This window comes from Sminthopsis crassicaudata, chromosome 4 (assembly GCF_048593235.1).
Source record: "Sminthopsis crassicaudata isolate SCR6 chromosome 4, ASM4859323v1, whole genome shotgun sequence".
In the NCBI taxonomy this organism is placed as follows: Eukaryota; Metazoa; Chordata; class Mammalia; order Dasyuromorphia; family Dasyuridae; genus Sminthopsis; species Sminthopsis crassicaudata.
The window spans coordinates 72,617,360-72,644,743 of NC_133620.1; the positions used below are offsets into that span (position 1 = coordinate 72,617,360).

At 40.4% G+C, this 27,384-nt stretch overlaps 1 protein-coding gene across 1 annotated transcript in view; it reads right to left on the minus strand.

The window, feature by feature from the left end:
• NCF2 (neutrophil cytosolic factor 2) overlaps positions 1-27,019 on the minus strand; it is a 38,670-nt gene extending 11,651 nt beyond the window's left edge. The window contains exons 1-9 of the mRNA XM_074308561.1: positions 26,620-27,019; positions 24,363-24,445; positions 11,561-11,669; positions 5,911-6,045; positions 4,825-4,932; positions 3,420-3,479; positions 1,647-1,690; positions 815-956; positions 573-641 (exon numbers count right to left, since the gene is read on the minus strand). Coding sequence (XP_074164662.1) covers positions 573-641; positions 815-956; positions 1,647-1,690; positions 3,420-3,479; positions 4,825-4,932; positions 5,911-6,045; positions 11,561-11,669; positions 24,363-24,445; positions 26,620-26,793 — 924 coding nt within the window. The 5' untranslated portion in view covers positions 26,794-27,019. The remainder of the gene's footprint in view (positions 1-572; positions 642-814; positions 957-1,646; positions 1,691-3,419; positions 3,480-4,824; positions 4,933-5,910; positions 6,046-11,560; positions 11,670-24,362; positions 24,446-26,619) is intronic.
• Positions 27,020-27,384: the final 365 nt, after the last annotated feature.

Here is a 27,384-nt window from a genome sequence, read left to right on the forward strand (position 1 = left end):
AAGAATCACAAAACTTCCTTCACCAACATCCTACTCTGATGATACCTCATGGCATGTAGATGACCTGGGATCCTTTTAATACAATGCCATCCCTGGGAGATCCAACAAAAATAGAAAGATTTCCAGCATAGAGCTGGACTATATGACCCTATTGGGCAGATATGAAGGTGTTCCTCTACAAGTCATCTATCAGATAGTGAATTTTCTAGTCCAACAATTCACAAAGAACATCTAATTCATCACAGATTCTTGAAGTCCTAAAAAAACCATCACAATCACAGGAAAATCTAGGAAAGGCCATGTTCTAAATCTCTGAGACTATTAATTCAAAGCCACATTCTGGTGAGAATTCATGTGGGCACAAAAGTACTATTTTACTCTATACTATGAGTGTGAATCAATAAGATTAAAGACAAAGTCAGCAACAGATTCCTCCAATGTCCCCAGTTTTGTTTTATTGAGTGTCTAATTAGGTCCAATGCGTATTCCTATCTCCTCTCCCCTTCCCATGCAGCTGTTTTTGGATGGAAGGGGACAAGAGTTAAGTCTTTTGAGCCCAAATGTGGTTTTACCTGGTTTTGAAGTTGAGAATTGATCCGGAGTTCAACAGGTTCCAGGTAATTACAGGGGACAAGTCCCTTCTACAATAAAACAATACAAACATGAAAGAGAGGAGAGACCAGAGCCGATACAGCCATATACCACAAAATAAAAGGAAATCCAGGAGATTGCCCTTTGGATTGTCCGGGATCAAGGTGGGGCAGCAGACAAGGAGAGCCCATGCAACAACACAGCCCCTTGTCACACTGTGTACCTTCCCATTGAACATGACCGTGGCCCAGTTATCATTCCCTTTCTTCAGGACAAAGACAATGTTTCCCGGCAAGACTTGAAGCTCCTCTGACGTCTCAGGTGTAAACTCAAACAGCACCCGATGTGCCTCCCCTTCCAGGGCCCTGAAGAGAGACCAGAAACAGAACTAAAACCTCTTGTCCTTGGGACAAGCAATTGAGGGAGGGATCTTGGACTTCAGGATAAAAGGCCCTGTAGGAGAGGAGAGAACTAGGGGTGCCGGCCTGCTGTAGACACAGGCATTCTGTCTTGCTGGGGAAACCTCTCCTGGGGTGGAGGAAGGTTGCAAGGAGATCTTCTCCTAGGTACTCATCTCCTCTCATAGGTACTAAAAACATTCACCTAGTAGGATTGGTGGTTGATGACAATCATTTTTGCTCAATGTTCAGCTATGAATTTTGACAATGTCTTCATCCAATGTCCTTTCCACTGGATGCTAGTGCTAGATGTCCTAACAGACACAGACCTCCCTTCTCCACAATTCTGTCCAGTTTTTCCACAAGTATGTTGAATCTAAGACCAGTCATACTAGGGTAGAGCAGCTGGGGCTTTACCCCTAAGATACTGAAATTTAGAGCATGCTCAGTAATTATACTCCAGTTGAGGTTTCCTTTCTTTCCATTCCAAGTGTAAGAATTTTTGTAAACAGTTCTGTCTGAACTCCAACAGAATTCCAGTTGATTTTAATATTGCTCTTAGCTTTTTTTTTGCCCTCCAACAGTACAGTATAAAGTCTGCTTTGAGACTTTGAACTGACTTATTCTCTAGATTTAAGTATTATTGATAGTACTTACTTGAAGATTTCTGGTGTTTTGGGTCTTGGGGGAGGTTCAGTTGTCTATTGAGAGTTGAAGAGAAAAGAATAATAATAAATAAAGGAAAGGAAAAACAATAGGAAACAAAATGATTTAAATTAATACAAATTCATTACTACAAATTTACAAATTGCTTCCCTCAACAACTCTTGTAAGTTAGACTAAAAAAGAGAGAGGGAAAGGAGAGAGGGAGAGAAAAAGAGAGAGCAAACTAGTAATGATAATGCAAGTGTTTTTCCAGTCTCAGGAATCCACAGAATGTATTTCTGACTATCAGGAAATTCTCTAGGGAAGAGAACAGCACTCTCAATGTACACTGGAAAGCATTACCTCCCACAAACTTCTCTTAGTAAAGGCTTAGCCCAGGCTGAAACCAATTTGAAGCCAAGTTCAACTTTTAGATAAGTCATTTGTCAAAAACCTGCATGATTCCCTAGAAATGTTATTTCGTTAGTTAACCTTTGTTCCTTTTTTGGGCAAGTCCCAGTAGTTTTCTTCTAAAAATATCAACTTATGCCATTCCCAAGTGTTCAAAATAATTCTTGGAAAGAGCAGTCACAATTTGAGGCTTGGGAGAGACTTGGCTCTTATGTAGTCCAACAATACATGAAAGGAATCCCCATGAAAGGAACATACTCAGAAAGTGATACTTGAGCACATCTAAGGGAGAACCCACCAACCTTCTAGGCTCATTCCACTTTGGGGGTCATTCTCATGGTCAGGAATGAGTCTAAATTGCAATATTTGCAATTTCCATCCATTGCTACTGGTTTTACCTTCTGGAACCAAACTGAAAAAGCCAAATTCCTCACTCACCATCCAAGTCTTTTCTTCTCCAGGCTAAGTGTGACAATTCCTGCTTCAACAGAATGAAACTATCTGCTTCAGGTACATTTTCCCTACTGCCTGATGACTCTCTACCTCTGCTAGTATGTTTCTCTGAGGCATTACTCTTAAAAGTTTCTCCTTGATTCTTATTTGGCTTTATAAAATAATAGTTGTAGCTCTTTCAACTTAAAAATTTAGTGTTTATTAAGCACCTGTTGATTTGTTTGATCTAAAATTTGCATTCTGTTTTAAGTTGTATCTTTGAACCTGACAGCAAACTTGAGAGGTAGCTATCACAGCTCTTAGTAATCCTGTTTTACACAGGAAGAAATTAAAAGCAAAGAAATTAAATTTGTTTTTCTCGATTACATTTATTATAAAGATTTAATTTTTCTTTTGTGTTCTGTGGTGTGGTAGGAAGAGTAGGAGGGAAGAAAGGTAAATTTTTGTTCAAGGAAAAAAATTTAATTTAAAAATAAAAAAAATTATCTGTGCTTTGTAGATGAGTGAGATCAAATATCCCAGAACTTCATCCATCCAAAGTGTCCAATAGATTCCCTTAATCATTCTCTGGCAGGGAAGAAGAGATCAGGAAAAAGAGGTTTTTAGGAAAAGTCTTTTTTATTCAACAGGTAATTTTCTAGAGAGAATAGATAATAAGAAATGGCTTTTAGGGGAGGCAAGAAATAGATGACAAAGAAAAGCAAAGCCAAGATTCTCTTGAGTAGTAAATCCGGTTTCAGAAAGATTCTAGATTAAGAATTTAGATGCTATCATCTCTTTGCCAAGTGACGATTTAAAAATTATGAAGATCAGAGAGTGACTAAAAACATCAAGATGTCATCTTGTTGGAGCCTTGAACCAAGAAATATCATCCATTTTGGACAACCATATACAAATGAACAAAATTTAGGGGAACCTCACCTGGGGTTGCAGGGGGGCAAATCCTGAGAAACTGTCTTGATCCACCACAGATGCTACAACCTGAAACAGAGAAGACTCTTCCTGACTTCCCATTGTTTTTCCTTCTTTTTCCTTACTCTGAATTAATCTTCAACTATGGCTCCCTTGGATTTTCAGCTTTCTCAAAAAGGATTTGGGTCACTGGCCACACAGATATATATTTCAGTAGTTAAAACAAATTCTCCTTTTTTCATGGTATCTAGAAAAGTTGCACAGGCAGGGAGGGGGGATCAGAGCTAAATCAGAGCAATCCACATTTCAGTCAAATCTGCCAAAGTCAGAAATTCTTGGGTCTATCCAGTTTTGTAATGCAAGTTTTCTGGCCAAAGGCTCACCATAGTTAAATTTCAAGGAATTTAAAAAGCTAAAAGGGCTGGTTTCTAGTGTTCAATTTTGATTACTACTATTTAAGTGAGTATTGTAACCCGAAGGTTGGAAAGATGAAAGCATCAAAATATTTGTTAAAGGAATTTCAGAAAACCATTCATAGTCATTCTTCAGCCACAGCCCTGGTTATTCTTCCTTTAGCTAATTAAATAGCCATGGGTAACTAATTTTTACATAATTTTAGAGAATAATAGGCTTGGCAAGATCACAGTTCCTTCTAGTCTAACCAATACACTAAAATAATCCCTACACAATATATGCAATAAATAATCATCCAGCTTGTGCTTGAAGACATACGGAATGATAGGGAAACTACTGCCTAATGAGATAGCCCATTCCACTTTTGGATAATTCTAATTATTACTAAAAAGTTTTGTGTTTTTTTTTTAAACTCAATTACTCAACTTAATCCATGACTGCAAGAATGGGAGTTCTAGCAACTCACCCATACCTGTCCATCCTTTGTGACTCTTGTCCATATTCTCCCAAGAGTTTAATCTCAGGGGGTTCACTAGATGTTCGGAAAGCCTTCCTCACTTTCTCCTCTTAAATTTGCTCCTTCACAATTTGCACATTTTATTTCTAGTGTTACCCTCTAGGATTGAACAGTGTAAGTCTACCCCCTCTCCCACATGGTAGAGTGACTGAAGACAGCTCTTCTGATTCCCTTGAACTGGTCTTTATGTATCATGGACTTAAGACCTGTCCACATTCTGGTTGCCCTCCTTGGGCTTTTCAATGTCCTTTATTTGATTCTCTCCCAAACTCAGACTGGGAGGTATAACTAAAAGGAGCCCAGGGTCCACTAGCTCTGAAATTCTGATCCTGTGATCCTATGAGTCCTCACTTCCCATCCCATCCCTTAGTCCCTACCCCAGGACAGTGACCACAGGGAAAATGGCTACTTCCTCCAGAGTCTGTTCTATCTTGTTCTGTGTGACTACAGAAAACCCATAGGAGAGTCCTTGCCCTGACTTACCGTAGCTTTTCCCAAGTAATCCTTCTTGGCCAGCTGAGCCACCTGCTTCTCGTTAGGTCTGAACAGTTTCCCCACAGGAATCACCACTGGATCAAACAGCTTCTGTTTCTATGGGACAGAAATCATATGTGATGTCTACATGATCAGGAAGCTGAGCTTCTCTTTGCAGGGTGACTCAGGGATGCAGAAAGGCCCCAGACTCTCCTCACTGTCATTCAGAAGCAGAGCCCAGACGTAACACTAAACTTTCCACCAAGTCTTAGAGACCTTCTGACCTGCTCCCAACACTTTTATTGATTTCATTCCTTAATAATCCCTAAAGCTACCCTAAGAGCAATTATTAAGGGCAATTCCTTATATATTAAATTAAAATTTTTATGCCATCTTTAAACCCAATAAAGCCAAATCTGGGTTATTTCTATCATCTCCCCACATTCTAATACCTAAATAGGTATTATTCCTAATAATGCCTATTCAAAACAGGCTAAGTAGCCTTACTTTGAGCTCCAAGACTTTCCTTCACCCTATTCATTTTCTCATCCAGATTTGATCTCTCTATTATTCGCAACCACAATTTTTTTTAACTGTTGTAGAAGCAGTCAGAAAATAACTTGCCCCAAAATTCAGAGGTAGATTTACTTTTCCAAAAACTCAAGATTTTCTTCTGAAAATCTGGAAAGAACAGTGAAGTGCTATGGATTCCTCCCCCTCCCCTCACTCTTTAGTGATAGTTGATCTCATAATCAAGAAGATCAAAATTTAAGTCTGACTTATGTGAACCAGAGCAAATCCCTTAATGTCTCAGGGCAGTTCCTTAAGTGTATAAGTTGTAGTACAAGTACTAACTTAAGAGTTTCCTCTCTAGGGAGTTGTCTATACCAATAAAATCACAGGACTTGTTCCTTCCTCTTAAATGGAGGATTCACTTTCATTTTCAAACTCAATACTTTTCTTGTGAAATCAAACTGGTTAGACAAATTCCTTGGCCCAAGAGCTCAAGTCACCACCTTCAAAATTACTTGGCCTTCACCTTTCCCAGGGTAGGAAAGAAGATTCATTGACAGTCTTGCCGAGAGGGATCCTTACCCAGACAGCTTCCATAGCTTTGTCAATTTTAGAGTGTCTAGCTTCTGTCTTCATGCTCATGGCCAATGCCAAATGCTCCTCTGCTTTCTTCCATTCCCCTTTCTTCGCATGAATGAAAGCGATGTTATACAACACCTAGAAAACCATGAAGTGTTTCCATGAAGTTTGAGGAGACTTTAGACACAGAAACTAGAGAAATGAGAATTTTTCTCTATTTAGCAAAAGAAAGTAGCCCATATTGTTTAAAAAAAAAAAAAAAAGGCAGAGTCCATCCCATGCATCCCATTATGGAATTTTGATCTCCACTGGAGAAAAAAGGTATATTATTTGTTGTTCTCAGTACTGACTTAAGCTCATGGAGGTCACCTATGGGAGGAACAACATCACTTCTAGAAATGAGCAGAATTAGCTTGAAGACTTTGGGTATGTTAATCCAAAAATATGGAATAGGAAAATCCGATATGCAGAAAGGCAAAAGAATCGCCTTAATGATAAATCTCATTAAAAAGACATTGAAAGAGAGGACAGCTAGATGGTGCAGTGGATAGAGCACCAGCCCTGAAGTCAAGAGAACCTGAGTTCAAATCTGGTCTCAAACACTTAACACTTCTGAGCTGTGTGACCCTGGGCAAGTCACTTAACCCCAATTGCCTTAGCAAAAAAAAAAATGTTGAAAGGAAGCTGAAGGTCTTAGTGATTAATTTTGCTTTTTGACATCTTGGCCAAAAAATGGCCAAAAGTCACTCCAGGTCTGCATTTACAATGTCCAAAAAACCTATTTATTAGTGCAATAGACTGGGGAAACTGCCAGGATAGGAAACGTGCCTGAGTTCTGGATCTTACTCATGCCCTTTTATTGATCACATTGAGAGGATGTGTGGCTTACAGAAGGACCCAATGTCTTTTGGCCTATTGTCTACCCTAATTTTTTTGTCATCACTACTGATTTGGGTCATTCTTGTGAATGGCTAGTGAAAAATCAAAGAGAAATGTCTACACCCAAATCCAGCCCCAGCCCCATCCCAGGGACTTTTCAAAAGTCCAGGCTCTATCAGGAGCAGCTGCCTTGGACTTGATGACCTGGCCCTAAATCATCTCCATGATGATTAGCCTCCTTCACTCTTTCCACCATCTCATCCTTGCTCCCTTTCCTCCACCACCACAGACTTCAATTCCCTTTCATTTTCTCATTCCTTTTCCAGCACAGGCCGGATAGCTACTTGGTAGAGATGCTTTTGAGGCATTTATTGCCAAAAAAAAGGCTGCTGGTGCCTTCCATACTTGGAATCCTAGTATGTACCACTCGGCATTTAAAGCCATTTACAATCTGGTTCCAGATTGTTTTCTTCTGCTTATTCTACTAAAACCAATTCCCATTATGACATAAAACAATAAAAATGAATACTTGTAAAGCACTTACTATATACCAGGCACTGTGCTAAGCACTATACAATTGTTATTTAATCTGATCCTCACAACATCCCTGTGAGATAAATGCTATTATTATTCCCATTTTGCCATTTCCTTCTCTAGTACATTTCAAAATGAGGAAACTGAGGCAGACAGAGATTAACTAACTTGTTTAGAGTCACACAGCTAGCACTATCTGAGATCAGATTTGAACTCAGGTTTTCCTGACTGGGGTTTTATCCACTGCACCACCTAGCTGCCCCAACCTATTGGTTGATATATCAATAACTGACTGTCTGGCTTCTGCTGGAAGATCTCCACGAAGCGAGAACCATCACTCTTGAGGTGATTCCACTTTAGCACGTTTAAAATTGTTAGGATGTTTTTCTGGAGATTAAGTCTAAATTGACCCATAAAGTCAGTTTCAATCCATTGCTCATGCTCCTTCCATCTTTTGGACCCAAAGAGTCTGAGTCAAATCCATCTTTTACAAGACAGCCCTTCACTTCCTTTCATCCCCACTTCACCTTCATAATAGTCAAGGAGTTGGGCCCAAAGACAAGGTTTTTATCCCTAATCACTCTTAGCCCTTCAGCTGTCTGATTTATAAATGAGTCAGGATATTTGGCCCCTCTGGACTTCACAGGACTGGGGAGAGAATACGTGAAAGTAAGTGAGTAAGGGCTTGAAACTCCTGGAACATCAATGTTGTCTATCAATGGTGGGCCTCAGGATTTGGTGAGCTTCCACTCCTGGGTTGCTGGGTGCCTTGTGCAATGCTCGTGGAACTGTACAATTATTATGGTGGAGCTCCGGAGAAAGTTTGAAGGGAGAGTGGAGGCATAGGAGGAGGATGGGCTGTTGATGGTGGAGCTTTGAGCTCCACTTCTGCCAAGTCTGGGGAGCAGCTGCCCTCTCCTAACTTGACACATGCTCCAGGGAAATCACTGGGACCAGCCTTTACTCTACATCTGAGAAGGAAGGAGAACTTGGGCTTTAAGAAATCAAATACCATTTGGTTGTCTTCTCCAACCCAGTGGAATAGTGTTTCCATGGAGTTCAGTTTTGTTGCTGTTAGCCTAACCATTCCCAAAGCTACTGATTCCAACTAAGAAGTTGAGTCTCCTTGTCCAAGGAGTGGTGAAGTGAGCTTCCCAGCTCCAGCAGCAAAGCCTGATCCAAAGCACACATTCCCAGGAGCTCAGGCTGCTCCTGGAGGACACTGAAGATCTATTTTTAGGGCTGGTTAGAATCAGACATGGGAAAGCTCAGTTTCTCATGCCTGAGAAACAAAAGAAAAAGCTTTTCTTGGAGATTCTTCTAAATAAAGATCATAGTATCCTACAGAGAGAACCGGAAAGGACTTTAGAGAGGAGCTTGTCTGACCTCCTCATTTTACAGATGAGGTTAATTAACTTGACAAGGTCACTCAGGTAAAAGTAGTAGAGTCAAAATTTGAACACAGTCCTTTGATTCCATTTTCAGGCTTCTTTTTTGTTATACTACACTGTTTCTCAAAGACCTACTGTCTTCCCCCCCCCCCATACACACACTCAATAGTATTTTATTATTTTCAATTATATATAAAGATTGTTTTCAATTTTCACTTTTATAAGATTTTGAGTTCCAGTTTCTTTTCTCCCCCCTCCCCAAGATGGCAAGCAATCTGACAGAAGTTTATACATGTATAATGTATTAAACATATTTTCACATAAGTCATGTTGTGAAAGAAGAATCAGAACAAAAGGGGAAAACCACAAGTAAGAAAAGAAGTGAAAATTGTATGCTTTGATCTGCATTCAGACTCCATAGTTCTTTCTCTGGATGCAGATGGCATTTTCCATCATGAATCTTTGGAACTGTCTTAGCTCCTTGTATTGCTGAGAAGAACTAAGTCTATCAAAGCTGATCATCCCACTATGTTGCTGTTACTGAGTACGATGTAGACTGTCTTAAAGAAAACTGTATGTGTCATGTTGATGAGTGGGTTGGAGAAAGCACATGATCAAGGGGAAGCAAAACCATTTAGCTCTTCCTGATAAGTGTGATGACATGATCTTCATGAATGAGCACAAGGCTATTGTTAAACTGTCCTTAAAGGCGGCTGCTTCAAGTCCTTTCAGCAGTGGGGAGAGTGGGGAGATGCCAAGTGATCCACAGGGATCTTTCTGACCAATGGTACAGATTTGGAAACACACTAGAGAACCAGGATTGAGATTATATGAGTTGTGACTTTAGAACAACCCATTATTTTATAGGAAATAAAATGCTGCTTTTGGAGTTTCAGTTAGGCACCCATCCTTGCAAGAATGTAAAATAATGTTGCTGTTTGTTTGTGTTTTGTTTGCTTTTTCATTTTTTCCTTTTTAATCTGATTTTTCTTGTGCAGCATGATATTTGTGGAAATATGTATAGAAAACTGAACACATTTAACATATATTCGATTTCTTGCCACTTGGGGAAGGGAAGGGAAGGAAAAAAATTAGAATAAGGTTCTTCAAGGGTAAATGTTAAAAATTATACATATATATGCTTTGAAAATATAAAGCTTTAATTTAAGAAAGAATGTAAAATAAACTCTCTCCTGTATAAAAAGTATAATACCTTACCCAGATGAGGGAAGGAATCCCAATAGAACTGGACTTACAATATGGAAACCTGAGTTCAAATCCTGATTCCAAAAGTGATTAGTTGTGCTATCATGGTGGACAAGTCAACCTCATCATCATGTCTGGGAAGCTGGATTTCCTCATTTGTAAAGTGGGGAATTCCCTTACTTTCCCCGAAGATCTGGTGTGAAAAACATCTGTACAGGTGTGAGTTACTCTCCGAGCAATGCTCTGATCCCCTAAACCTTTTTTTCAGTTAAGAACAACACACTTTTCCTGACTCTTCCTGTTTGGAGAGAGAGATACATTGCATTCTCCAATAAAGCATTCACGAAGCATCTATTATGCACCAAACAATGGGGACACAGATACAAAAGATAGGATCCTTTCTTTTTTTTTTTTTTTTTTTTTTTTTTGGTAGAAATAGCACATGTTCGCAATTAAGACTATACAAAATGTTTAGAAAACAATGACAAAGTGATTCTTTTGGGGTAGGGGGACAAGACACTAATCACTGGGAAAATTAAAAAGACACATTGAAGATGTTGGCATTTGAATTGAGCCTTAAAGGAAGATATGTGTGTGTGTGTGGGGGGGAGATCCAAGAAGCAGAAGTGAGCATTCAAAGCATGGGAGGAAGGGAGCCTGTGCAAGGGCATGGAAGCTGGAAATGAAGGGCCCAAATCCGGGAAAAGCAAATTACATTTTTTAATACTTGTAAAGCCCTTAGCACATAGTAGCACTTAATAAAAGCTTGTTATTTTTCTCTTCCCTTTTCCCAGTTTGGCCAGACTGCAAAGTGAAGGATAGTAATGAGCAAAAAGTCTTGAAATACAGGCTGGAGCCAGATTCCAAGCTGAAGAATCTTTCTTTTCTAACAACTAGTATTTATATACTACCTACTATGTGCCAATTTCTGTGTTATAAGTCTTTATAAATCATATCAACTGACTCTTACAATAACCATCTCACAGTTGAGGAAACTGAGGCAGACGGATGAGATGACTTGCACAGGTAGTAGTCACACAGCCCCAAGTGTTTGATACACAGGGAGATTCAGGGTTGGATTCATGGGCTGTAACTGTAGACTGGAACAATACTTGATCCAATGAAACTAGAGTTTGTTGTTGCTGTTCAGTTGCTTTTCTGATTCTTTGTGACCCATTTGGGATTTTTTTGGTGAAGATACTGGAGAAGTTTGCCATTTTCTTCTCCAGCTCATTTTATAGATGAGGAAACTGAGGCAGACAGAATGAAGTGAATTGCCTGAGGTTTCCAAGGTTAACTTTGAATTTAAGTTTTCCTGACTCTAGACGCAGTATTCTATCCACTGAGCCACCTAGCTGCTTTAGAGTATAGAGACTTGAATTCAAATCCTGATTTCAGCAATGATTATCTATGTCATGTCTGGAGTTGGATTTGAACTCAGGTTTTCCTAATGGCAGGCTCTGTGCTCTTTGTTTTTTTTTTTTTCTCAAGGGGCTGTCACTTAGGAGCCTATGTGGAATAGAACCAGTTTTATTCTTTATGGACACACTGCGGCAGGGGTTCCCTGGGAGATCCAGGGAGAATTCTAACAGATTGTAGCTGTTACCCTCTTCAGGCCTTTCCCTTCCACTGCTCTCCCTTACCTCACAGGCAAACAGCTTGAACTGCAGCCCCAGGATCTTATAATCTATCAGCTGGTTCCCTCGGAGCTGAGTCAAAGCTTCTTTCAAGTCTTGAAGAGCTGAGTCATATCTGCAAGCAGAGAAGGTTAGTCAGCAAATTCAAAGCACTTTACCTTCTCAAATGCTCTCCCCACTTTTTTCAGTGTGTGTATGTGTGCACACAAGCCCCCTTTTTCCTCCTCCAGTTTCTCTTTACTCATTTAGAGCTGTCCTTGGTCCCTATCACATTCTACCTGGAGCACTACTCATTTGTGTGACCTGGAATTCTACCCTCCATTCCTAGCAGGTTCTAAATTCAAGATCAGAAATGGATCTTTTAACCTCGATCTCCCTTTGCCTTAAATATGGTGCCATCTATTCGTTTAGGAGTAGAGAAAAAAATGACAAAGGGGTTCCACTGCACCCAGGGCCATCTCTGATGGTCCTGATCTCTGTCTAGCCACTGGGCCCTGATGCCTCTGGAGGGGAAAGTTAGGCAGGGGACCTGGCCCAGCCCCCCTCACTTCAATCCAATTCACTTGCAACTCACAGCATCACCTTCCTGCTGTCATTTGAGAACAAACTGGGGGAGTGGGGAACTGAACCTATCATTTCACTGGTATGGTGAATTTCTAGGGGATGCAATGGATAGAACACTGATGAGAGGAGGACCTCAGTTCAAATTCTGTCCTCAGACCCTTACTGTCTGTTTGTTTCCTCATCATCTGTAAAATGAGCCGGAGAAGGCAACGGTAAACCACTTCAGTATCTTAGCCAAGAAAACCCCAATTGGGGTCATGAAGAGTCAAGCAGCTGATAGACCTACTGTGAAAATCCCCTCTTCCAAGCTGGATTAGCACCTGCCTCCCATCTATAGTCTTCATCTTTTCCTGACTCAGGAAAACCTGAAGAAGGTGTCACTTCCGGACATTTCCTAGCTGCTTGACCCCAGGCAAAAACAAAACAAAACAAAACAAAACAAACAAAAACAAAAACAAACAAACAAAAAACCCCCCAAAATTCTGCCTCAGTTTCCCCATCTGTAATATGGGGGAAATAATAGCACCTTCCTTCTGATGAGATAAATATTTGTAAGAGCACTTAATAAATGTTTATTCCCTTCCCCCTTCCTCATATCCACTGTGTCATAGCTGCCCCTCTGACACTGAATATATGAACTGGATCCAACAATCATGGACTCAAGGGGAAGGTCCCACCGTGTGTCATCCCCACGGGTCTCCAGAGGGAAGAATGTCTTGGCTCTGGACTGGCCTATTCACCAAAGCTGAGCAGTGATGCTATACAACACCCCCATCCCACCCCCACCCGGCTCTCTCCTTCCCTTCCCCTCAAGCTGTTCTTCCGTCTCAAGTTACCACAAGGTCAGTCTGTCTTTCTCTGTCAGCACAAACGCTTCTACCTTTCCGGCAGCCCTGATTCTGGCTCCCCTACCCAAAGCTGACTGGAGGCTCCGCTCACTGTAAGTCAAGAGGCAGCCAGCTTTCTCCCCTCCCCACGCCCTTCCCCTACTGTTTCCATCCTCCTCCTTAGTCCTCTGAGTCAAAGAGCTGAGTCAGAGTGAGCCTCCTTGCCAAGCAAGAAATGTCACAGCCTGATTTAGCTCCAAGGCTGTGGACACCCACACTCCCTCCCTCTGACAGCGCACCCAAGTTGCAAAGACAGTCCCTCCTGCCCAGGGCTTTTTCCCTCTGTTGGATCCCACTCACTTCTCCGCCTTTGAAGCCTTTTTGTACTTTCTCTATAAAAACCAACCAACCAACCATCGCCGCCTTTTAAATGAGGATTCTGTAATCTACTTGACTCTTGATTTTTGTTCCTTTCCTCTTGCATATGTTCTTTACAAGGAGAAAGAACTAAAGTTCTTTGCTTCTGTGTTAGGGAATGGTTCTCTGCAATCTGGGGGATGGAAGAGTCTCACTTGTTATTATAATCATTATTGAATGAATATCAGGGGTGCGGGCTGACAAGATCAGGTTCCCTCATCTGGAATGAGGAGGGATATGAAGCTAGAGACAGTCACAGAAAACATCAGCCCCTGACTCCAAAGGAATCCCTGTGTCTAGCCTGCTCATCCCCAAATGCCCAGGAATGGCTTAGCCTTATACTGAAACAGCCAGCTCCCTTGTGGGCTGGTGGGGTCCAGTATACAAGTAGACCCAATCTCCTGGGACCCTGCAGTATCAGATTGTCAAACATGAGGGCTCGGTAACATGTATGTTATTCAGTAACCCCTAGAGTGAACTCACCGTTATTATGTCTGTCTTTGTTCAGTGACATCTCAAATCGAACACAGTTTATTGGGTTATTGCGATTGGAGTCACAGCAGAGAGCTGAGTTTATCAACTCCATTAGATTTTTCCGAAGGAATCTTGGCTCTTCTGCTTTATTGTGTGATCTGGACAAATCAATTCCCTTCTCTACCTTTTTTTTCTGGGAGTATAATGGAGTGAAACAACCCTTCTTATAATCCTGTCTCTAATTCTTATGATCTGTGTAAACTTGGGTAGGTGAATTAACGTCTCTGGGTCTCAGTTCCTCATCTATATAATGGGAGGACTAGTTTCCTTTAACCTATCATCTTATGATCAGTGCTTCCACCCTATAAAACGTGGGTTAGATTAGATGACCTAACTTTAAATTCTCTTTCAATTCTAAAATTGGATGATTTCATGATGCCTCAGGGTCTTCTGTGTAATTTCCCATGCTTCTCACCCAAGAAGTTTAAGAATGTCCCTTTTTAGCCCTTGCCCAGTACATGGGGTGCTTTACAACATGAAACAGTAGGATATAGATGGCCTGTCCTTTTCTAAGTTGTCAACTACTAGAGTTTTCCCCAAAATTTTATCCCATGGCCTAACGTGCCGGAGTCTGGCTGCTCTATGGGCCTTGCCAATGTTTTTGGTAACTGCTATTGAGTCAAATGTGCCCTTCTAAGAGACCTTTTTGAGAGGGACTTGGCAGCTAGTTTAGGATCAAAGTGTAGCAGTGCGGGTTTCAAGAACTCCAGGAGTCAAGAAACCCTAAGTTCTAACCCTGGCTCCATCCCCATCAAGGGACAATCTCTGTTGGGACTCTGGTGGGAATATGACAACAAATAAATGTAAGATTTTAAGTATTTTAAACATGGCATGATAACTCATCCAAGGACAATGTTGTAACTATTTTAAATATAATCTTTTATGAGGCAGCTCGGTGGTACAGTACATAAAGTGCTGAGCCTTCAGTCAGTAAGACTGGTAGCAGCAGACACTTACTATCAGTGTGACTCCGGTCAAGTCACTTAGCTCTGTTTACCTCAATTTCTTCATTTGTAAAATGAGCTGGAGAAGGAAATGACAAACCAGTATCTTTGTCAAGAAAATCCCAAATGGGGTCACAAAGGATTAGACAGGACTGAAATGACTGAACAGCGATAATTTCTGTCTTATCAAGGATATAAAAGAAGCAGAGATAGGATCCCAATCTCAAGGAAGTTGATTGTCTGTACACTTCTGCCTGATTAACCACTATTAGGAAGGCAGATCCCTTGTGGTTTATGAAGTAGGAGGTAATTCATCAAGTAGCACACATGTCAATTTGTACTAAAATTAACTGTGGAAAGAATTTGACTTTTAGAACTAGGAAGTGGAATTATTTTCTTTCTACTTTTTGTGGCTATTATTTATATCAATATTATCATAATTATCATCATGAACATTTTAATCTCCAATTTTGGCATGAAAATGGCCTTGGATCCTCAAAGACTAGGTTGGAAGAATGCAAACTCTGGAAGATGCTCCCAAATTGGAAAAGTTTCCAGTATGGGACCTATAATTACCTATCTAATGGCAATTCAGCTAACTTTTGACAAGCAAATCATTAAAAGATTAGGTTGTCTGAGGGAATTAATTTTTTTTTTTAATTTAGTAGTATTTTCTTTTTTCCAAATATATACAAAGATAGGTTGCAAAACCTTGTGTTCTAAATTTTTCTCCTTCTCTTCCTCTCTATCCTCTCCCCAAGGCAGCAAGCAATCCAATATAGGTTATACATATACAATTCTTCTAAACATATTTCATATTTGTTATGCTATACAAAAAAAAAATCAAATCAAAAAACACAAGAAAGAAAAAACAAGCAAGCAAACAACAAAAACAAAATGTGAAAATACTATGCTTTGATCCACATTCAGTCTCCATAGTTTTCTCTCTGGATTTAGATGGCATTTTCCATCACAAGTTTATTGCCTTGAATCACTCATTGTTGAAAAGAGCTAACCTTCACAGCTGATCAAGTAATGAATATTTTTGACCATATCACCTTATGAAGACATTTTACTATGGCATGTTAGGGCTGCAATCTAATTCAGCAGAAAGAGCTTCCAAACTGGTAAAAAATAAAAAAAAATTTTAAAAAATCATAGATCCTCTGAAATAGTAACAACAACACACCACATTGTGACAATTACAAAAAGTGGTGGGTTTTTAGTTTTGCTGGCAAAAAATAAAGGATATAGGAAGGACCATGGCTCAGGAAGAGCAAGATAACTAAAAACTGACTGAAATAAGCCAGAGATACATCTTTCTTCTGTGACTTCTGTTTTCTTTACCAAGGAAAATGATCTTTGGACTGGACGGGACAGACCAAGAATGGCTAAAGGGAAGTAGATAACCAGAAACATCAAGGCAGTAAGAAGAAAGATATTAACTGCCCTTGCAGATCTCAGGGATCAGGCTCAGTCAAACACCAGCTGAGGTCCTGAAAGGACTGAGTCACGATTGCTAACATCCTGTAACTCACCTTTGAAACATCACAAAGAACAGGGGAGGTGCTGCCGGCCCAGAGAAAAGTCAAGCGTGACCTCAATTTTCAAAAAGGGGAAGAAAATGGAGTCTGTTAACTGTCATGTGTTGAATTCAACTTTGACTCCTGGCAAAACTTTAGAATATATTAAGGGTTGTTGGTGAAAATCTGGAAAAGGGAAGTGGAATAACAAAGAGCCAGCATGACCTCTCAAGGACAGATCATGTAATACTAACTTTATTTCCTTTTTTTGTTGGACTGACTGGACTGGTGGATCAGGGAAATACTGTATTTATGGTAAAACATTTAACAACAGCTCTCCTGCTATTCTTATGTACAAAATGGAGAGATGTAACCTAGAGCAAGGCTTCTTAAACTTTTTCTACTGGAGACTCCTTTTCACCCAAGAAATTTTTACTCAACCCCAGGTATGTAAGTATATAAAGTAGGTACAAGTCAAACATTTACTAATAATAAATCATAATTTGACAATCCCCGCATTCAGTTACATGACAGTTTAAAAAGCTTTGGCTTAGACAATCACCTAGTTAGGTAGATTTGGAATTGGTTCAATGGCTGAATCTGTGGCCCCCCTCCAAAAAAATCATTCCCTTCTAATTCTAAGATTTTGTGATGTTAAATAAAGATAGGTCTTATGATTAATGTTATAAAGATCATTCATGTTTTCATTAAGCAACTTTTTTTTTTTTTTTTTTTTTTGGTCAAGGCAATTGGGATTAAGAGACTCTTGATTCCAGGGTGGTGCTCTTTGATTAAGCAATTTGAATAAGATTGTGCCTAACATGTCTTTGTTCTTTCCTGAACATGTGTATACAGTAAGCAACTAATCTATGTGCTTGCCTCAATTTACTCATTTGTAACATGATAATAACAAAAGCCCCTTACCTTCCAGGGCCATGGTGAAGATAAAATCTACTAATATTCATAAAGCACTTTGCAAATCTTAACGCACTCTATGAAAGCTAGTTATTATTGCATAGCTGAGGAGAGTTGACACACTTTTTGTGGAGAGAGCTGATCTTGCAGCCAGGAAGATGTGAATTCAGGTCTCACTTCTGACACACATTGGCTGTGGGATCTTGTGCAAATCATTTAACCTCATAGACGTTCAGTCAGCTTTCTAAGACTAGAAGTTGCACAGAAGGTGTCAAATGCATCGGTAGAAAATCTTTATCTGGGAGTTCCTTATACCAACGGAACCCCAAGTCCAGTCCCTCAGCCTCAATATGAGGCAATGAAGCATCACAGCTACAGAGCCAGACTCAGAGTCAGTGCAGACTCAGTGCAGACCCCAGTCCAGGCTATGAGATTCAGGCTATGAGACTATGCAATGTCCAGGAAACTCTCAAACCATTAATTGCAGATCAGGTGTCCTTATAGCAGTGAAATCAGCTGCAGTTGTGTGTATACATAGTGTATGATAGAATTTACTCTCATTATGTGTATCTTAAGGTAGGAAGAAGGAAGTTATCATTCTCACCATTTTTCAAGTTCAGAAAAAATTGGCTAAGCTGTTCAGGATCACCAAGCCAAGATAGTGGGGCAGAAACACCAAGGGGTGGGTGGGGGACAGGGGAACAGACAACAACAACCTAGATTAGAAGCCGAGTGTCCTGATTCTTTGTCCTATACAATTTCTATTATATTACATTCACTGTTTATAAGTCAGTTGAGGGTCCTCTGAGGGAAAACTCTCATCATTAACCTACAAATAAGATTCTTTTTTTCCTCCCTAGTGGGCAAATTAATTTCAGCTGTGAGTCAAATTCTGCTGTGTCAGGGTCCCTATCTTTATGAAGATATTGAATTAGCCCACTAAGCTATCCTTATATCCAATTCCCCGGCTCATCAGGACATCCAGAGATCTGTGCCAAGTGAGAGAAGGAAGGACTGGATTAATGAACCACCCAAGTAAGAAGTCTGCTTTCTATCTTTTTAAAAAATGAGAAAATTCTTGATAAAAATGTTTCCATCATAGCTCTGGGCCAAATTCTGCTATTTGTCTCCCAGTCCCCAACCCTGGGAAATTATTTGAACAGTGACAACTTCAAGACTTTGGGAAGAAGGTCATACGGCCATTCTGGCTTCAGTGGAAAGGCTCATCTGCTCTATGGTTGTATTTAGCACTGCCTCCTGCATCCAACATGGAGGTAGCATAGCAAATATAGAACTCAGAAAAACCTGACTTCAAATTCAGCTCGGATCCTTACTAGCTAGGATACTCTGACAAGTCACTATTCTCTGCCTCAGTTTCCTCAGCTTTCAAATGGGATAATAATAGTAGCACTTCACAGGCTTGTTGTGAGGATAAAATAAGATGGCATTTGTTCATCTTTTTGCAAACTTTAAAATATTATATAAATGGGGGTAGGGAAAGAATAAGCATTTCTATAGTACCAACTATATGCCAACACTATGCTCAATGCTTTTTACAAATATTAACTACTAATTTAGAGTTATTATTGTTTATTTTGCTTCAGACGTTAGCCTGGCCTTAATCTTGCCTCTCCCAGCAATCCACACCCAATGTCCTGATCATGTATTTGCATTTGCTCTTAACTAGGTTCATCAATCATGCTTCCTGTTGAAAGCCGGAAGCTTTTCTGGATTCCCCCACCCACTACACTCTGGTATAGAGGTTCCCCTGAGATATCACATAGTACTTTGTTTTGTACCCTTTTAATATAATTCATGGGCAGCTAGATAGTACAGTGGAGTCATGAAGTCTCAGCTTCCTGAATTTAAATCTGGCCTCTGACTCTTACTAGCAAATCACTGGGCAGATCATAATCCCGTTTGCCTCGATTTCCTTATCTGTAAAATGAGCTGAAGAAGGAAATGGCAAACTACTCCAGTATTTCTGCCAAGAAATCCCCCAAAAGGACATAAAGAGTTGGACATAACTTTAAAAAATATCCCCTAAACCTGAATAACAAACAATTTCATAATACCCAACTTCCCCCTCTATTCAAAATTCCCTTTTCCCACTTGGTGGCAATCAGTTGTATCTATTCTCCTTTGCCAGTATTTCTCCCAATCATCCTCATCAAACCTGACTTTAAAGACCCCAAATAATCCTGTGAATTAGATACTATTCTTATCACCATTTTATAGATGAAGGAACTAAGGCTTAGATCCGTTCGTTAAGTGGCTTAATTGGGTTGTGCAAGTAGGAAATGTGTCTGAGGCAAGATCTGGACCAGTTCTTTGTGACTGCATGTTCCAGGTTTTATCCACTGGGTCAGGCTGCTACTTAGGCACCTCTGCCTTTCCCCTCTCATTATCAGCAAGGCCAGGTTAGTAAGTTCTGATTCCTTAGTTCAGGATCTCATTACCCCTCCTCTAGATAATTACAGTAGCCTCCTGATTGGTACCCCAGCTTGGAACCTCTTCCTTCTTCAGTACATCTACAATCCTAATCTCATACAATTTTTTTTTTTAAACCAGATAACTCTTCTGTTCATCTCATACAAAGATCACAAAGATACCAGATCACTCTTTTGCTCCAAAGTCTCCAGCAATGAATTCCCTTACTGGCTACCAAATGCAAAATAAATCCAAACTCCTAATCCAGGAAGTTCTAGCTGCTACATTTCCCCTTCTCCATCCCCCCATATGACTCTAAAATCCCCGTCTAGCCTTATCATATACTGCTCTTTGAACACAGCCTATATTTGAGCCAAACCAGTCTTTGCAATTCTTGGACCTTAGCCTGCCCTTTGTAACCCCTTTACCTTTCTAGTAATTCTGTCATTTGTCTGCAATGACTTGTCTCCACCCCTCCACCCGTTGGACTCTTTCTCTTCCTTCAGCTCATGGCACGCATGCCATGAAGTCTTTGTTGATTCCCCTGTAAAGCTTCTTCTCCCAACCCAGATCTCTGACACATGGAAAGCCTATTTTCCCAGTCTTTCATATGTGGAAAGTGTTCTCTCTCAATCCCTGAGACATGAAAAGTGTTCTTTCCCATCCCAAATCTCTGCTTTGATCTCTCCTATCCATTTATATGATATGATATCATGTGTTTTCTTCATCCTTCCTGCTACATTGCAAGTTCCTCAAGGGTAGAAACTCATTAGTTCTTTATATTATCAGAATTATATTTAATTGTTCGTTGCAGATAGTAGGTACTTTGAATCGGTCTTTCAATAAACATTTATTAAGTAAATACTATGTGCCAAGCAAGCACTGTGCTAAGTAAGCACAAGTAATACAAAAAGAGACCAAGGGCATATCCTCAAAAAGCTCATAATTATAACAAGTATGTGTTAAATTGAAGGGAAGACTTGCTGCTTGACCCATCCTGTCTCTAGCATCCACCGAATTTTCGTTGTCCTCCAGGCTTTGCATCATCCCCAGGTCACATGAGTGTGTCCTTCTAACTCTTCATTCAAAATGAATTTCATTCAAAATGGGGAAAAAAAAAAAAAAAACCCACGTTCCATCCCAGACCTCTGGAGACCACACAAGGCCCATGAAATCATTCGGTCTGGCCCTGCCAAGACAACCAAAGGCGACGATGAGCTGAAAGCTAGATACAACCATCTCCCACTGCTTGAATTTTTAAACTGGTAATTTTATTTGGCCTGTGAATGACATTCTAAATAACCAAATGGCCCTTGGCAGAAAAAAGGTTCCCCTCTATTTAGCTTCTTCTAGCGCCTTCTATTTAGCTACTTTTCAATCCACTTTGGTGTACTAGAATCCAATCCCTACTTCTCCATTTCCCCCACTAGGATGACCTGAAAGACTCGAAGTGCTTTACTATGAAATCCAGGTATACCAAACAGGGGGGCAGCTAGGCGGTGCGATGGATAGCATGCAGACCTGAAATCAGACACCTCCTCCTGAGTGCATCTGACCAAATCTGACTCTGCAGCTGTGTGGCTCTGGCCGAGTCACTCTACCCTGCTTACCTCAATTTCCTCAGAGATCCATCACCAAATGCCATCCCACCCTGGTAGGGAATACAGAATGTGCCTAGAGTTTTCTCGTGTCAAACCCAATTCATCCTAGTCATCCCCATGTCCCTATCAGGTGGCAAAATAGCCTTTGCTCGGGAAGCATGGCTCTCTGGGAGCCCACCATTCTGTTTCGCATCCCAAACCAACTTCTCCCCTTGTCTTTCCGGGCCCTCTTCTTCTCTCTCTCCTCCTCTTCCTCTTCCCTTTGGTCTCAGGCAGGAGTCAGCCTTGACATACATCTGGGTTTCCTGATGTTCTCTGTCTGAGGGAGCTTGATAAAAGAGGCTCCTAAATAGAACTCAAATGCTTCGTGTGTGGGCGGACTGTGTCCCAGCAGCCTGGGTGGCGTTGCTACTGTATATATCCCAGCATTGTATCAAAAAGGCAGACAAGAAGGATGATCCTCCCTGCCCCGCCCCCGCCCCCTTCTAATACTTCCTCTCCTCCTTCCCTTTTGGAAAAGGCAGCCCCCCTAGAAAACTGCTGGGTAGCTGACAGCTCCAAGCTGGGCTCCTGCTACACCAGTGAGCTCATTCTTTTCCTTCTGTACCCAAATCCTCATGAAAACCGAGTGTGTCCAGCTGAGAAATCCTTCACCCATGACGGGGTTATTACAACTGCTTTAGCCAATCAACTGGTCCTGTGCTACCCATACTGCCAGCATACCCTCAGCAGGGGCATCTGGAGCAAAAGCCATCTGAATCCAAGGGGCAGGTGGTCACTGTGGGCAAAGTGATAGGGGTTTGGACTTGGAACCAGGAAGACCGGAGTTTGAGTTCCGACCCAGACACTATTAGCTTCGTGATCCCAGGCAAGTTACTCTCTTAGCCTCAGTTCTCTCAGCTATAAAATGGGGATAATAAAAGTACCCATTTCTCAGGGTTATTGTGAGGATCAAATGGATAAGACGCATAAGGTGCTTTGAAAACCTTAAAGTAGGAAATGTTGGCTATTGTTGTTAGTATTATTATCCTGTTCAGGCCCTGGGTTTAAGGACTGGGGGTACAAATATGGAAGTGAGATGGTCAAGGAGCTTACATGCTAATAATGGGAATCATCACATAGAGGAAAGGTCAGGGAAGAGTGTTCTGGTCTGGAAAGTCTCAGGGGTGCTAAGTGGAACTATAGAATAATTGAAGAACACGCCCTTTTCAAGAGCAGGGGTAGTGTTGACTTAATTACTGTACCAAGAGCAAGAGCATTTGCTATTATGTCATGATAGGGAAAGGAGGAAGAAATTTAATTCATTGAATGACAAATTTCCAAACCTAAACTTATGAACCACATGTCAAAAGTGCATAAATAAATCCCCATGGAGCCCCAGTCATGTGGTCCAAAGCAATAAAAGCTTAGAGACAGTTTGAACTGGCGAAGACAAATGCCCAAGGTCACGCCAGGCAGAGCTAGGACTGGAACAACATGCGGCCTTATGCCAGAGATCTATCTTAGTACAAGCCCATACTTCCCCCATTAAAAATTGAACATTCCCTCTGGGTTAGTCAAAGAACAGAGAAAACCGGCATATGGAAGTAGAAGCTCTCATGTTTGTCACCCGCTATCTCCACTCAAAAGTTTCTTTGCACATGAAGATTGTCTTCTATGTCTTCATTAATTTTTTTAAAAAGACTTCTCTCCCACAAAAAGCTCCTTCAAGGTCTGCATTGTTATAGGAATTGCTTTAGCAGATGATGTTGCCTCTAGCAACAGCTGCCTTTTACAGACTGCTTCTGAAGCAAACCCTTTCAGAACAATTAAATTTTTTTTTAGAACTTTAAATTCTAAAGGCAAATTTTGACAGAAACAAGACATGATTTTTCAAGAGATTTTAATGGCAAGGCTCATTAAAACATAGCTATATTAGTGATGTAGCTAAAACATTTCCCCAAACAATAATAATAGCCAGCATTTATATAATACTTTAGAGTCTATAAAGTATTATATAATACTTAAGAGCATTTTCCAAATACTATATCATTCAGTCTTCACAATAACCCTGGAAAGTAGATGCTAGCATTATCCTCATTTTACAGATGAGAAAACTGAGTCAAAGAGCAGTAAAATGATTGTCCAGGATCATACATATAATAGATATTTAAAATCAGGTCTTCCTGAATCCATCTTCAATATTCTGTCCATTGCCTGACTAGTTACTCTAAACATACAATCAGAATAGGTAAAAACATAGTTAACAAAGCACTAGTATTAGCCCTGCACTAGTACTTTCTTTTTTAAAAAGTAATATTTTACTTTTCCAAATTCATACAAAAATAGTTTTCAACATTAACCTTTACAAAATCTTATGCTCCAAATTTGTCTCCCTCTCTCCTTCCCTTTATTTAGATTAAATATTACACGAGTATTTTGTTCATTTTATTGGTCCTATAATTTCATTGGCATAAATAATTCCAGTAAGAAAAGTCCCTCTAATAATGCAGATAAACCACTTTCTTTAATTTACAATTTTAGAGAGCTGAATTAGGTTATCACAGAGAAGGTAGGTGAGCTGCCCAGGATCATTCAGCTAAGTGTGTGGCTCCAGTGAGACTTGGATTCAAGTCTTCCTATCTCTGAGGCAGCAGGTTTTATCACAATCTGCTCCCTCTAGGATTTACCATGGCTGAGTTTGCTGCATGATGACAAGAGAGGCAGCAGCTGGTAGTGAAACGGACCTTGACTTTGGATTTAGAGAACCTGGTTTTGAGCCCCAGCTCTGATGCTTACTAGTTATGTCATCTTGATCTAACTTATGTGAGTCTCAGTTACTTTATTTGTAATGGGAATAATACTTGTACCATTTATACTTCCAGAGGATTATGACTGAGGAAAGGACTTTGGAAAGCTATAGAAATGTGAACTATAATTAAATACTCATATTTCAGGCAGTCTAGATGAAGACTTGCTGATAGAAAATAGGAAAGATTTGTAATGGATATGGAGTAAAACCCACATCTGTACCCTTGTGTCATTCCCAATACTGTGTGATATCAAAGACTTACTTCTCCATCTTATACAAGACTATCCCTCGTTGGAAATAAGCCACTGCTAAATGTTTGTCTCGGTTTATGCTCCTGGTAAAGGCCTGTAAGAGAGAGAAAATAGTTTCATGTGTAGATATGCAGGAGTAAGAAGCTAGCTCTTAGGCTGAGAACTGAGGATGGCTGGTTCCTGGAAGAAAGGTATCTAGAGGCTGGGCAAAGGTAGCCAGCTTTTTATGGCTACCTCTGAGGAGGACAAAGGCCTAAAGTTAGAATGGACAATCAAGAAGGACAATAGGTTCAAAGGACAATAAGAGAGATGAAGGAGAAGGAAAAATGAAGTTCAAGATTTTAAAAAATTAGGAATAGAAGGAAAGTAGGGATATATACATAAAATCACACATATACTTATATGCATATTGTCTATGGATGAATGGATGCATACATGCTCACATAGAAAAAACTTACATCCTACCTTCTTCATTGTTGAATTTTTGATGAAAAGCATCTCATGGGGTTAAACTAAAAATATCACCAATGAGTATAGATGCCCAAATATTCTCTATGTAACTTCCTACTTTCTTCTGGTTGACACATTTCCTTTCTAGAAGGACTCACCATCTTCTCTGCATCCTATTTGTCCTTTGAACCAACTGCTATTTACTAAGAAACCCATTTTTTCAGTCTAGGTGACCCCCTTTTCTTTCTTTTTTTATTAAAAGCTTTTTATTTTCAAAACATATGCATGGATAATTTTTCAACATTGACCCTTGTAAAACCTTGTGCTCCAAATTTCCCTTCCTATCCCTCTCCCCCCTCCCCTAGATGGTAAGTAATCCAATATATGTTAAACATAGCAAAATATATGTTAAATCTAACATATGTATACATATATTATTTTTATACAAATTTATCCTGCTGCACAAGAAAAATCAGATCAAAAAGGAGTAAAAATGAGAAAGAAAATAAAATGCAATTTTGTTTTATCTTTTTTATACAATGTATAAATTATCTTTCTGCACAAGAAAAATTAGATCAAAAAGGAATAAAAGTGAGAAAGAAAACAAAATGCAAGCAAACAACAATCAAAAAAGTGAAAATGCTATGTTGTGATCCATACTCAGTTCCCACAGTCCTCTCTCTATATGTAGATGACTCTCTTCCTTACAAGATCATTGGAACTGGTCTGAATCATCTCATTGTTGAGAAGAGCCATGTCCACCAGAATTGATCATTGCATAATCTTGCTGTTGAAGTATGCAATGATCTCCTGCTCATCTCACTCAGCATCAGTTCATGTAAGTCTCTCCAGGCCTTTCTGAAATCATCCTGCTGATCGATGAAACCCACTTTTCATCTTGAAGCAAGCATGCCTGTTAACATTCTAGACTCCATACAATAGATAGATAGATAGATAGATAGATAGATAGATAGATAGATAGATAGATCTCGCAGCTAAAATCTATTTGTGGAGTGCCTCTGGATTCACCTGACCTATCTACACATGGATCTGTGCATGAATTTAATGCTTGATATCACTGAGGTACCGTCTCCCTAAAGTCTTTGCTGATCCCAACTTTCCAAACCCTCTCCCCAAGTTGGTGATAATTTTGCCTCTCCATCTCCATGTGGATTTTGTAAGGGAGTGGCTATGGAACTCAAAGAGGATCAGCAGTAGTGCTAGATGAGAAGGTGGAATCCCACCTTGTACTAAAGCCAATAAAAATCTGGAACATAGGTTTCCATGAGCTACAGGGATATTTGTCTCCAGGTTGCAGTGTGGAGAAAAAAATATGTGCGCCCTGCCCCACAAAAGTGTTTTCCTGGATGTTTTTAACTTGGGACTAATGTCCAAGGGACCTATCCTAGTTAAGTTTTTTGAGTTTACAACTGAGAGAAGTTAAATGGACCCATCCATACTAACAAGTCATTTTACTATCTATAAATACCAGATCTTTTCTGACTATACTCTTTCTGCCACTCCATGACAACTTGGATCTGCCGGCAAGTTTTATGAGTCCCCCATCCTACTAGGATGTTCGGTATGCAATAGGCGCTTAATAATTGCTGGATGAATTAGAGACTAACGTGAGAGTGTAAAAAGTGGTCTGGTCCAAGTGGCACAAGAGGAGTTGAGAAAAGTGGAATAGAAAAAGGCTTCTCAGAAAGGGCAGATCTCAATGGATGGAACCAGTTTGGAGATGGACAAGAGACATCCTACATCAAGAGTCAAGCTCGTGCAGGCAGACAACACAAAAGCAGAAGCACCTTTACGCACCTTTTCTGCCTCCTGGATGTTTTCCAGAATCATGTAGATGCAGCCAATGTTGAAGGAGATCCGGGAATGGGGGTCCTGGACTCCAGTGAAGGCTTCCAAGGCCCCCTGCCAGTCCTTCTTGTCTGCTGCCAGCACCCCTTCATTCCAAAGGCGTATTGCCTCTGCTAAGGACATGGCCAGACGAGGACCGGGAGGCTGGTACCACAAACTGTGCCCAAAGAATGACTCTGAGAGGGCAGAGCAGGGGCAGAAGGCACAGAGAAAGGCTGCTCCCTCCTGTTTCTCCTCGATGCCCTGAGTCTCCTTCAGGCAGAGCAAGTGCCTCTTTTTTTTTTCTTTCTTTCAAGTGGGTCTCCTAAGGAGATCTAGTCTTCCTCAAGCTGACTTCTCTGTGTTGTAAACTTGTCAGGAAGTGTCCTCACCTTTTAGTAACCCTACTGAGAGACTGGGGGGGGGGAGGGAAGAAGGGAGGTGGGGGTGGAGAAAGAGAGGAAGTACAACAAATGCTGCCTGCAATGGATCAGTTCCTCTAAATGATTGTGCTTGGTCATGATCAGTCCCTCCCACCAAGTCATAGCCTCCTTACAAGCACTTTTAGGCCATATTGGTCACTTTTGAATGACCTTGGATCAGTCACGTCCTCAGTTTCTCTATTTGTAAAAGCAGGGATTGGATGTGGGGCTTCAATCAAAAGTTTTCCTGAGCACTTTTTAAAAGTCCAATTCATGAGTGTGGATCACAACATAGCATATTCACTCTTTTTGT